This window comes from Notolepis coatsorum, assembly GCF_963971535.1.
Source record: "Notolepis coatsorum genome assembly, chromosome: 2".
In the NCBI taxonomy this organism is placed as follows: Eukaryota; Metazoa; Chordata; class Actinopteri; order Aulopiformes; family Paralepididae; genus Notolepis; species Notolepis coatsorum.
Genome location: NC_140166.1, coordinates 176,812,468 through 176,825,129, shown reverse-complemented (window position 1 = coordinate 176,825,129; position 12,662 = coordinate 176,812,468). Strand labels below are relative to the sequence as shown.

Below are 12,662 nucleotides of genomic sequence, written 5' to 3'. Positions count from 1 at the left end.
TTGACTAGGACTTCCCCAAAAGCTTTTTGCTAACAGTAGATGGCATGGTAGTACTTTGACCTGCGCTCCTCTGATTCCCAACTGTGTTCCCTTGTTGCAGTGGAGCTGTTCGCCAGAGAGAAGCCAGGCGAGCTAACACTCATGTCAGGTCACCGTCAGACTCGGTCTCCGGTATAACAATCAAGTAGTAGACGACACTAAACTGCCGCGTTTAAAACAAGGAAAGCAAGCGCCCGGTTAGTTTACGTTACCCGAAAGTGTTGGAATATTCGAAACGTACGCAACAATTATTATTGTTATTATTGGTGAAATTTAAAACATTGAGAGAAAAAACTAGAATGAAGAATGCGTAACGTGAACCTGGAAGGAAAGCTGCCACAGCGACGAGACGATCTTGCCCCCCGGGTTTGAATTCCCAGGTATGTTTTAGCTACTAAAGTCAAGTTAGTTCAGTCGTGCTACTTTGGGTGCTGCTGCTTGTAGAACGTAACGTACCTGATGATGTGAACTGTCAACTAAACTAATGATCAGCTATTTTAATGGAGATATTCACAATGTTTCTTCTTAACGTTACGACGATTGCACTTATCCGTTTTATTTTAAGCACACGGGCTGTGTCACGACTCGCAGTGTGCTTGCCGACATTATTCTGTTTATTTAATTCTCTCGGATAAGAGCATTAGCTACTTTAACTTGAGTTTCTGAGTGTGACAACAGGTGTTGACGCAGTTGTAGTGGTGATGTGGGAGGAAAAAATAGCCTTGGTTACTGAGTTTAATTTAATTTTTATATACCATCTAAGTTAAGGTGGGGAATGAAACCAGTATTCATAAATAACACTCTACAAATTGTTGTAGTACAATCTTTAAATTTTTACTTCGGAAAAACGTAATAAATGTCAAAAGCTTCCCAGTGTCATCATTGGTCATCAACCGCGTTTCCCAATTTTTGCCCCATGAAAATATGCACAATAAAATATCTTTAAGGAACTACATTTAGCCTTAATTTCCCCTTAAAATAGCTTCTAAGAACAAAAAAATCAACTCTAGTACATTCCAGGTCAGTGTGACATAAGATATCAACTGATTCTCAATTGATCTACAGCGTGTGTCTTGTGCATTAAAATCAAAACAATCTTAAGACATTTGTTTAGTCACTGCCATTACCACATAATTTAAAAAGCCCCCTATTTAAATTTCACTGTTGCCGTGTATGCCATTGATTGATTGCACATTTTATTAACAGATTGTAGAATGGGTACAATACAGTACGGCTCAATACACACAATTGTTAAGGGGATGCAGACCAGAGAAAGACTTTCCTCTTGTTTACATCAGGGTCCCCCATTTTCAATTTATCATAACATATATGACATACAGATAGACAGTACTGCTACATCTATACATTTATGACATGACCATTTGAAGCAAATCCTGAACATTTTTGCTTTCATTTGAAATGTAACACTGTAGATAGCCTGTGCAGGTAATAGCCGGAGTTACCTTTTACGAGCTTCAAAGTAAAGAGTCCAGGGTTTTCTATTTGAACTAATAGGCATAGCCTATGTCTTACAATCTTTCCATGTTAGCAGGGAAACTGGATGATAAAGGGGCTTAAGAAACCCCTGTTGTTAGTGGTGATGTAAGTGGGCTTGCCTGATATAATCAAATTGTATCTTTGGTTTGATATAGGCCTAGTACAACTCATGCTGAGAGACAGTGCATGTTCTTGGCCACACCGCCCCCATTGAGAGGAACAACTAATATTTTCATCACTTTTCCATTAACTTTTGTCTAATAACCCTTTTCTGGTGTAGAAGTAGAAAGCTTTATTGTCATTGCACAATACAGTACAACGAGATTGGTTCGTGCAGCACCTAAAACAATGATGCCTACATATACCCACTCTACCACACAACACATCCATGATGTACCTATAGACACACTACCATACATACATTTGTTGTACCCATACACTCACTGACACACCACACATTTCATGTACTCACTCATACTCTCTGCTACATATGTGAAATACATTCATAGTATTTGATCGCAGACATCTTGGTCGCAAACAACAGGTGATTGTAATAAACGTCAACTGTGGCCAATGAGCTGTGGCTCTGTGACATATTGTATAGCAAAAAAGAAACGTAATGAGAATGCTATGAATAAGCTGTCAAATGTGAAAGCTCCTCTACTAAGTTACCTTACAAACTGGTGTAGACCCTCTTTCCTCAGTTGGCATGGCTTCTAATTGAATTTGCTGAGTTTGAGTCCCTTTTTTGTGAAATGTTGTCTAAACATCCAATGGACACATGCTTTAAAATCAAGTCATTTTAGATTTGTATGTGATTTATTTATACAACCTTCTCTTCCAAACAGTGCCATGGACGCTGGGGGCTGTAGAAATGATCTGCGATATACAGAAGTAGGTCATGTAATGGATCAGAGGACCAGAGATGATGAGGATGGCTGGAGGCTGGTGGACGTGCTTCTTTCTGGAGGTGCACCGTGGGGCTTCACACTCCGAGGGGGTCGAGAGCACCGAGAACCTCTGCTCATAACCAAGGTGAATATTCCACCAGAGTGGGCCGCCGTGTGAATAGATTTTTATTTAGATAAGGGGATAAGAGACAGTTGCAGGACAGGGAATCACATCACAGAAAGTGCCACAGCTGAACATTGAATGGGGGTCCAAACAGGGAGAGGTGTATTGGGTAATAAATTAAAAAAAAAAAATCTGAAGTGATGGTGCCTGGTTAGTTTAATCTGTTTGTTTGACAATCAGGACTCTGAGATAACCAGTACTGTTCTCTGCTAGTGAATTGTGATATACAGCTACCTTCCATCAGCAAAGCCAGATGGCTAACAGGCTAGGTTAGGGTGATGATGCAGATGATGATGGCTAGCAAAGCTAATAGATACATTTAACCATTACTGAGCATTGTGTTCTTAGTTCAGTCTACCTAGCCTGTTAGGTTTGCCAGATACCACCATGTATCAGTGACCGCTAGCAAGCTATCATCACAGAGACAAGTTGTTTTCAAACACCAGCCAGTCAAACCAATCAAATAATCATAACGGCCTGCTAATAAGCTCTTAGTCCACAGGCCAAGACCACAGATTTGACTGATAGGTACCACCTCCAATCAAGTATTGAAAAGAAACTTGTATGTTAGTTAACATTTTGAACATTTTGTTTAGTCATAATCTTAAACCCACGAAGAGACCCACCCTCCATAGCAGTCTATGGGTAAGACCAAATATTGGTACCACCTAAAATGTCAAAATGGTTGGGGTGCCCAATTGTTTGTTGGTCCATATGAATATGTATATTGCTTTGTGACAACATTTTAATAATAGTTGTTTATTGTATCTTTTTTTGCATTATCCCTAAAAAAAACAGAGTGAAACCGGCTGACTTCAGCCAACAGTCTTTGGGCAGCTGTATTGTGCTCAATTCAAAAGCTAGATAGTTAGAGATATCACCAGAGACTAGAGAACTTAAAAAAAAAAAAAAAATATATATATATATATATATATATATATATATATATATATATATATATATATATATATATATATATATATATTGTGTCGCCACCACATTGAAAGCGATACTACGACTACTTACATCATCTTCGTCTTTCAGAGGCTGTCGCAGGGTTTTGAAGCGAGTGAAGATAATGGTATCAACTAGTGACCTAAGGAACACCTTGTCGGAATGAGGCTAAATAACGCTCCAAAGTTAGAGGGGGGAAATGGCATGGCCCTTGACCTCTCACCTCCCCCATGACCTCTCACTTCAAAATATCTGAATGAAAATGGGTTCTATACCCACGAGTCTTGCACAAGTCTCTAATCCCATACATGCCCACTTTTTGCTAATCCCGTCCAGTTTTGGGAATTTTTGTATGCAGTAGAAATTTGTTATTTTTATAATCACAGCCTCACGTAACTCTACAACGACAAACTAGAGACATAGGGCACTCAGAGACTGTATGGCCTACCATAGGTATATCGACAATAAGGGAGCAATTCTGAGAAATTCCCAGTACAGAAGTGCTTTCCATCAAGTCACTGAAAAATGCAATTTCTACGGTGTTCCTCAAGGTGTTGGTGTCTTAATATGGTATTTTGGAGGGGATAAACATGATCATGTTTATAAATTCTCAAGTGGTCAAACATTTTAAGATTTTTCACCAAATCTGTGTAACAAATGGTATCAACCCCAAAACAACTACAGTACAACTGCTGTAACAATTTACTGTATGAGACACAATTGAGCATGGGAATGGCCATCATATACCTCCATCATAATGCTCTAAGCCCTTATACACTAAACACTTTAAAAACTTTAAACTTTTCAATCAATCAATTCAATTCAACACAACGGTTATTACATATGTATGACTAGGGGGGGAAAACAGTGCTAAGCTCAGCTGCATCTCAAATGAATCTCCAGGCTCCCAGCTCTCATATGATGTCACCATTTCTATGTGGGGTCTACTGTTGACCTGCTATATCTCCCTAAAGATCCCCCCCCCCCCCCCCCCTACAAAAGACAAAAGCGGGTCTACGGTTGGTCTCTAAGGGTTAACAGCTGAATGATTCATGTTCTAACCACCTTGTGTTTTCCCAGTGCCAACTGTTCCTCCTTAGAGGGGTATCAAACATGATCTCATTCCATCCCATTGTTTTCTCCAACATTGTCCCATGGGTGCGGTGTACTGTGGACAAAATCTTCTATTACGACATGGGTAATCTAATTTCTCCATAACGATATATATCACGATATGGTATGTTTCTGGAAATTCTGGTCTGCCTCTCTCTGGTCTGCCTCTCTCTCTGGTCTGCCTCTCTCTCTGGTCTGCCTCTCTCTCTCTGGTCTGCCTCTCTCTCTCTGGTCTGCCTCTCTGGTCTGCCTCTCTCTGGTCTGCCTCTCTCTGGTCTGCCTCTCTCTCTGGTCTGCCTCTCTCCCTGGTCTGCCTCTCTCCCTGGTCTGCCTCTCTCTCTCTCTCTCTCTGGTCTGCCTCTCTCTCTGGTCTGCCTCTCTCTGGTCTGCCTCTCTCTCTCTGGTCTGCCTCTCTCTCTCTGGTCTGCCTCTCTCTCTGGTCTGCCTCTGGTCTGCCTCTCTCTGGTCTGCCTCTCTCTGGTCTGCCTCTCTCTCTCTGGTCTGCCTCTCTCTCTCTGGTCTGCCTCTCTCTCTGGTCTGCCTCTGGTCTGCCTCTCTCTGGTCTGCCTCTCTCCCTGGTCTGCCTCTCTCCCTGGTCTGCCTCTCTCTCTCTGGTCTGCCTCTCTCTTGTCTGCCTCTCTCTCTCTCTGGTCTACCTCTCTCTGGTCTGCCTCTCTCTCTCTCTGGTCTGCCTCTCTCTCTGGTCTGCCTCTCTCTCTCTGGTCTGCCTCTCTCTCTGGTCTGCCTCTCTCCCTGGTCTGCCTCTCTCTCTCTGGTCTGCCTCGCTCCCTGGTCTGCCTCTCTCTCTCCCTGGTCTGCCTCTCTCTCTCTGGTCTGCCTCTCTCTGGTCTGCCTCTCTCTCTGGTCTGCCTCTCTCTCTGGTCTGCCTCTCTCTCTGGTCTGCCTCTCTCCCTGGTCTGCCTCTCTCTCTCTGGTCTGCCTCTCTCTCTGGTCTGCCTCTCTCCCTGGTCTGCCTCTCTCTCTCTGGTCTGCCTCTCTCTCTGGTCTGCCTCTCTCTCTCTGGTCTGCCTCTCTCTCTGGTCTGCCTCTCTCCCTGGTCTGCCTCTCTCCTGCCTCTCTCTCTGGTCTGCCTCTCTCTCTGGTCTGCCTCTCTCTCTGGTCTGCCTCTCTCCCTGGTCTGCCTCTCTCTCTGGTCTGCCTCTCTCTCTGGTCTGCCTCTCTCTCTCTCTGGTCTGCCTCTCTCTCTCTGGTCTGCCTCTCTCTCTGGTCTGCCTCTCTCTCTCTGGTCTGCCTCTCTCTCTCTGGTCTGCCTCTCTCCCTGGTCTGCCTCTCTCTGGTCTGCCTCTCTCTCTGGTCTGCCTCTCTCCCTGGTCTGCCTCTCATTGTTCTTCTATAATGTTAGGTGGTAGAAGAGGTTTGTTGTGTTGGTAGTTTAATGTGGGAACCGGTCTGCAGCATACTTTGCACAGTGCAGTTTATCTGGTCAGTGTCCGATTTTCCTGGAGAGTTTCCTTCTGTGTCACGCTCCTCAATGTTTGTTTGTTAGTCGAGCCCACGTGTAGAGAACGTAAAATAGTGTCTGAATGGCGTAAAATTGGCTTTTTTGCAACAATGGTGATAGAAATGATAGAGGAAAATCTTTATCAATAGAAATGTTTCTATCGTGTCAGGATATACAGTATATTGTCATAATGCGCAGCCCTTACTATCCCATACCATATATCCAATACTGTAGCTACCTTCATGGTTGGCACAGTATAATAGAATGTGTGTAATTCTCTTTCTTCCAATATGGCTACCTGTTTATGTTTATTAGGATCCCCATTAGTCATCACCAACGTGTTAACTATTCTTCCTGGGGTCCGCATACCTGTAACCATGGTAACCAATTTAAAAAGAAAACGCCTAATTTCTGTGCAATGGTAAAGTGGAACTGGAAAAGCACAATATTACTGTTCTACTGTGACTTTTTTACTAGATCTAGTAATTATATACCAAATGATTATGTTTTTTTGTTGATGTATTGCTCATATATCAACACATAGTAACTGTTGTTTTGCAATTTGCACATAGCAACTGTTGTCTCTTCCATCGCCACGTACAAAACAATGGTTGCTATGTTACAGGCAGACAGCCATGTTGGAAGACGGAGACTACACAAACATTCTGCGCGAGGCCTCTATTGGTACAGTGTGAGGTGAAATGAGAGTGCAGTGCTGGAAAAAGTCAAACATGCTGTGGCAATGTAGCATGTTCCTCAAACTCAAACTTTGTTTGTCCAAGGGAAGCAACGGTTGCGATTGGAGGGTCGAGAAAAGAGGGCAGGGTTTGACATAGGTCAGTTGTTTCAATAGAATAATATTTCTCACTATGTTCCCTTTTATACAGCCCCTCGCTGTGCTTTCTTCTGGTGCGTGATAGAAGCTACCCTCGCTGGCTCTTGCTGTGAGAGGGAATGAACGTAATCTCAGCAGCAGTACCAATTTAGGGTAGCAGATCTGTAATCACACTGTAACCTCACTTCTTTGTTGACTGTTTAATGATTGACTTCAAAGGACCTTGCTAGTTCATTTGACAAGGTAAAATACTAGCACCTGTTTGTCTGGAGTTTGTCTGCACAGCATGATTCTGTGTGTCATTTTGTGTGTTGACACAAACGGGTCCAAAGTTCATCACACGCATAGTCGAAACTCTCTAAACTCCGAAACTCGGGCACTACAAGAGCTCAGAGCAGGCAAAGAGAGTTGTGTGATCCCACCTTCACCTCCTCACTATAGATTTTAAGAACATGTGATCCAAATGGGCAGAATTCCTACAATTTTAAGTATTTAAGCTCGTGAAATTAAATGGCCTGGTCGCACTGCTCATTTGTATAGTGTAAGTAAGCCAAGGGTCTGGCTGGACTGTGAGTTTAGGTTTAATATTATTGGCAGTACTTCAGTACTTAATTGCAGTTTTGTCATTGAGTGCCAGAGCATTACTCCGGGGGGACCAACACAGACTCAAGTGGACACGGTCACGCCTATTGGTGAGATGTTACTATTTACTCACCTGCACTGGGTTTAGCCTAAATTATCTCAGAAACCTTTCATATAGTCAGAATCCTATGAGGGATGTGTAATAGCTTCACAAAGGACTTTCAGGGACACGGATGAAGCTGGACTGAAACGATTTTTTAATGGAAATCTCTGAATCTGGAAAAAGTACATTTGTCTTAATCCATGATGTCTTTGTTCATTACCACCACCTAGGCTTTGTAGTGGGTGCAGTAGGAGGTTCTCACCTGGATTATTTTAGCTTTCTTATATTTCTTTCCCATATTGTACCGCGGGTTGAAGGGTAACTTGCGGTACCAGGAGCTGGGGAGAGGAATGTTGGGAGCTTTGCTCAAGTCGATACTCCAAATGTACTGAATTATCCCTGACAGCCCGAAGCCTGCAGGAATGGCACGATGACTGCTCCCTTCGGGGCATTTCCTGTCTTTGATGTCCCACGTTCATTTGTTGAATAATTGGTGTTGACTAGCTAAAGAATGATGCAAGGTACCGTTTCCCTCTTAGTGACCTTATGACATCTCAGTATCTAGGCTAAATAAACAGACTCCTCCCCATTGTCTTCTCTATTGACAAAGAAAAGAGGGGATTCATCTATGTCTGTTAATTGGCTTATCTCAAGCAACAGTTGTGGTTGGAAGATCAAGAAAAGAGGGTGGGGTTTGAGATATGTCAATTGGCAGAATTTTTTCACGACTGTCTACTAGAGGCCATGTCTTCGAGACCAAATTTTACCTTGTTCATGACATTGCAATCCATTGCATTATGTACTGTTGGCAATATATCAGTAGTATTATTCTTTATGGGGTGGGCTCAACTAAGAAACCATGTAACCTAAGCCATATACAGCAAGTCTGGTGATATATGGTTTTATGTCAAAAGAAAGAAAACTGGTCAAATCAATCCTCAGTGCAGGTAAAGTAGTAACATAGAGAGAGTATGACTTTGTGTTATGATTCACACATCTGTCTGTTTTTAGTACAAGTACTACGCAAAGTGTCTGTTTCTAGTAGATGTACTACCCAAAGCGTCTGTTTCTAGAACAAGTAGGCTACTATGCAAAGCATCTGTTTCTAGTACAAGTACTACTCAAAGCGTCTGTTTCTGCTACAAGTACTACTCAAAGTGCTTTACATCTGTCTGTTTCTAGAACAAGTACTACTCGAAGTGCTTTTCAGTGGAACAAATGTATTACTTTTGAGTATAAGTGGCCCCAGCGGGAATCGAACCCCTAACCCTGGCAATGTTCGTGCCATGCTCGGAGCAACGAGCACTCTATCCATTTAACTACACTGAACCACAGTCGATGATGCCCCTGATCCAAATCTACTTGGTCATCTTTATCAGTAAATTACCTGTTTAATCGGTGTTGTGTGCACTAGAGTAGCTGCTGAAATGTGTCACACTGATTCTGAAAATGTCTAGTTTTTCCCACGGCACACAGGACTGCCACTGTGGGCTATCCATTCATCAACTCTTTATTTCATCTTGAAAAGGCCATTGAGAGCAAGCTGAGAATATACAGCACGTAATAGATACTCAAAAAGAAAAAGTCAATCAATAAAACAATTAAAAAGAACTGCAAACTGGGGTGAAATTATTGGTCATTAAGGTTTGAAATTGGCCAAAAGGACACTAATGTATTGAGTTTTAAGGTACATTGCAGGATGTTCCACGTGTCAGGGGCACAGAAGCTAAAAGCAGATTTCCTAAATTCAGTGTGAACTCTGGGGGTCTTACGTACAAGCCAGTCATTGGAGTGAGGACGATAAGGTCCAGAGGTCCAGTCCAATGATGAAGTGATATAAGGCGGGAAATCTTCAACAATGGCTTTAAATAGAAACAAATGCCAGTGCAAATCATGTCTCTCTGCTAGAGAGGACCACCCAACCTTATTGTACAGGATACAATGGTGAGTACTATAACTATCACCAGTGATAAATTGGAGGGCTGAGTGATATACAGAATCCAAGGGCTTAAAGGAACACGCTAGCATTATGGGAAACATGCATGTCAGACAAGAAGATTGACACCAATTTCCTCTCTGTGCGTTCAGTAGAAAGCTATCCACCTGCAAGCTAGCCTAGTTTAGCACAAATTAATGAAAGTGGATACGGTCCTGGATACTAGCCTAGCTTATAAATCTCCGGGAGAGGTGTTTTTGACCAACATCTAGGCTAGCTGGTCTGTATCCGCTTCCATTAATTTGTGCTAAGCTAGGCTAGCTTGCAACCGGATAGCTTTCTACTGAACGCACAGAGAGGAAATTGGTGGCAATCTTCTTGTCTGACACTGGAGGAGATGGACGGCTCATTTCCCATAATGTCGGCGTGTTCCTTTAAGATATACGTGGCAAACGGTGGTTACTTATACATGGAGGATGCACGTGTAGGTGCTTCTAGCAACGCCTTTTGCTGCATCTCCCTAATTCATCGCCTCAAACTGCATTATCCATATCACTTGATGAACATTAACAACACAGAAGAAGATGAACATGTATGTTGGTGCGCCGTCGTTGGGTCTGACAGTTTTGTGTTTGTATTTTTTTTGCTCCTGCTGTGAAAGTTTGCTTGCGTGAAAGTTTCTTTCTTTTCGTTCCTGGTTCCTTCCCTTCCGTGTCCGTGTGTCGGTACGAAAAGTGAGCAGCACACCGCGGCCAGTCAGGAGAGGGATCTCTACAATTTTTCATAACGGGCCCCAGGAAGGACACATGGTCGAGGAGCACTGGAATTAAAGGAGCTCTGTCAGTTATTTCCCCTCCTTTACGGGTCTTCTCGAATTGGGGGAAATTAAAAGATAATAAAGCAAGGGCCGGGAGATTGAAGAACGCCAGAGCATTGTTTTAAAGAAAAATAATCTGGATCTAATTAAAATTCTTCACATTCCACTCATACCTGACGTTTTGCCAAAGGTCTTCATGGACTTTGTTTAAGTCCTCTGTCTCAATAAACCTAAATAATCCTGTTTTACACGCCGCGGCTGGGTTTGGGCCTTGCGCCGTGATACAAAAATAGGTCCTGCTTTTTAAGAGGTAGTGGAAAATCTTGAAAGGAATGCTGGAGAAAAAAATGCCATGTTCTTACATGATCTGAACAGTCGCCCACAGGTCAACAGGTTTTACCAATTAAAATCTCTTTTGCGAGACAAGTTTGTGTGGGTTGCATTTTGACTGTCATGGGGCAGTTACACAACCTTTGGGGTTTAGATGATTTGCTTGGCGTAGGCCTATTTGTTTAAAAAAAAAAGAAGAAAGAAAGGATTCAGATCGTTGCTGGTTTATAACTGGTAAAATAAAGTGTACGTTTGTTTTGAAGTTAGACCTGTCCCACATGGAATGCTTCTGGTGTACAGAGGGGAGAAGAGCACAAATAAGGTTTCAACTGTCAAGAGTAGCAAAGTTGACTGTTGAGGGGTAATGTGAGGAGGATTGTTTTGTGTGTTGAGAGGGGGTGGGAGGGGACGAGGTCACGATGTCATGTGAGTCGTCTTGCTTGACGGAACGGTAGGATGTTGGACTGGACATAAAGATTATGCCTAAAATAAGACTAGAATTGCAACAACAACTAAAATTAAGCTTTGATTGTAATTGTGTAGTTTTGTAGCTCCTCCATTTGTGATAATGACATTTTAGCACAACAACATAATCCCCATTAATTAATTAATCCTCCTCGTGGTTTTTGATCTCTGCTTAAAAAAATATCTAGGTTACCTCCAGCGGAGGTACTGCTGCCTAGAATTGCAGAGGCTCTGAGTCATGACCGTGTGTCCTGGCTGTTCAACATGCTGAGTCATGACCGTGTGTCCTGGCTGTTCAACATGCTGAGTCATGACCGTGTGTCCTGGCTGTTCAACAAGCTGAGTCATGACCGTGTGTCCTGGCTGTTCAACAAGCTGAGAGAGTCATGACCGTGTGTCCTGGCTGTTCAACATGCTGAGTCATGACCGTGTGTCCTGGCTGTTCAACATGCTGAGTCATGACCGTGTGTCCTGGCTGTTCAACAAGCTGAGAGAGTCATGACCGTGTGTCCTGGCTGTTCAACATGCTGAGTCATGACCGTGTGTCCTGGCTGTTCAACATGCTGAGTCATGACCGTGTGTCCTGGCTGTTCAATAAGCTGAGAGAGTCATGACCGTGTGTCCTGGCTGTTCAACATGCTGAGTCATGACCGTGTGTCCTGGCTGTTCAACATGCTGAGTCATGACTGTGTGTCCTGGCTGTTCAATAAGCTGAGAGAGTCATGACCGTGTGTCCTGGCTGTTCAACATGCTGAGTCATGACCGTGTGTCCTGGCTGTTCAACAAGCTGAGAGAGTCATGACCGTGTGTCCTGGCTGTTCAACATGCTGAGTCATGACTGTGTGTCCTGGCTGTTCAACAAGCTGAGAGAGTCATGACCGTGTGTCCTGGCTGTTCAATAAGCTGAGTCATGACCGTGTGTCCTGGCTGTTCAACATGCTGAGTCATGACCGTGTGTCCTGGCTGTTCAACATGCTGAGTCATGACCGTGTGTCCTGGCTGTTCAACATGCTGAGTCATGACCGTGTGTCCTGGCTGTTCAACAAGCTGAGAGAGTCATGACCGTGTGTCCTGGCTGTTCAACAAGCTGAGAGAGTCATGACCGTGTGTCCTGGCTGTTCAACAAGCTGAGAGAGTCATGACCGTGTGTCCTGGCTGTTCAACAAGCTGAGAGAGTCATGACCGTGTGTCCTGGCTGTTCAACAAGCTGAGAGAGTCATGACCGTGTGTCCTGGCTGTTCAACATGCTGAGTCATGACTGTGTGTCCTGGCTGTTCAACAAGCTGAGAGAGTCATGACCGTGTGTCCTGGCTGTTCAACATGCTGAGTCATGACCGTGTGTCCTGGCTGTTCAACAAGCTGAGAGAGTCATGACCGTGTGTCCTGGCTGTTCAACAAGCTGAGAGAGTCATGACTGTGTGTCCTGGCTGTTCAACAAGCTGAGAGAGTCATGAC

General features: G+C 43.5%; 1 protein-coding gene across 2 annotated transcripts in view; it reads left to right on the top strand.

Annotated features, from left to right (window-relative positions):
• The window catches only part of LOC311224320 (AP-1 complex subunit sigma-2), a 115,339-nt gene that overhangs the window by 50,410 nt on the left and 52,267 nt on the right, over positions 1–12,662 (top strand). The window contains exons 1-2 of one of the 2 annotated variants that reach the window (XM_084309260.1): positions 189–419; positions 2,385–2,571. In XM_084309260.1, coding sequence (XP_084165386.1) covers positions 2,389–2,571 — 183 coding nt within the window. In that variant the 5' untranslated portion in view covers positions 189–419; positions 2,385–2,388. Of the gene's footprint in view, positions 1–188; positions 420–2,384; positions 2,572–12,662 lie in introns of those variants that run through there. The other variant, XM_084309264.1, reaches the window with a different exon arrangement.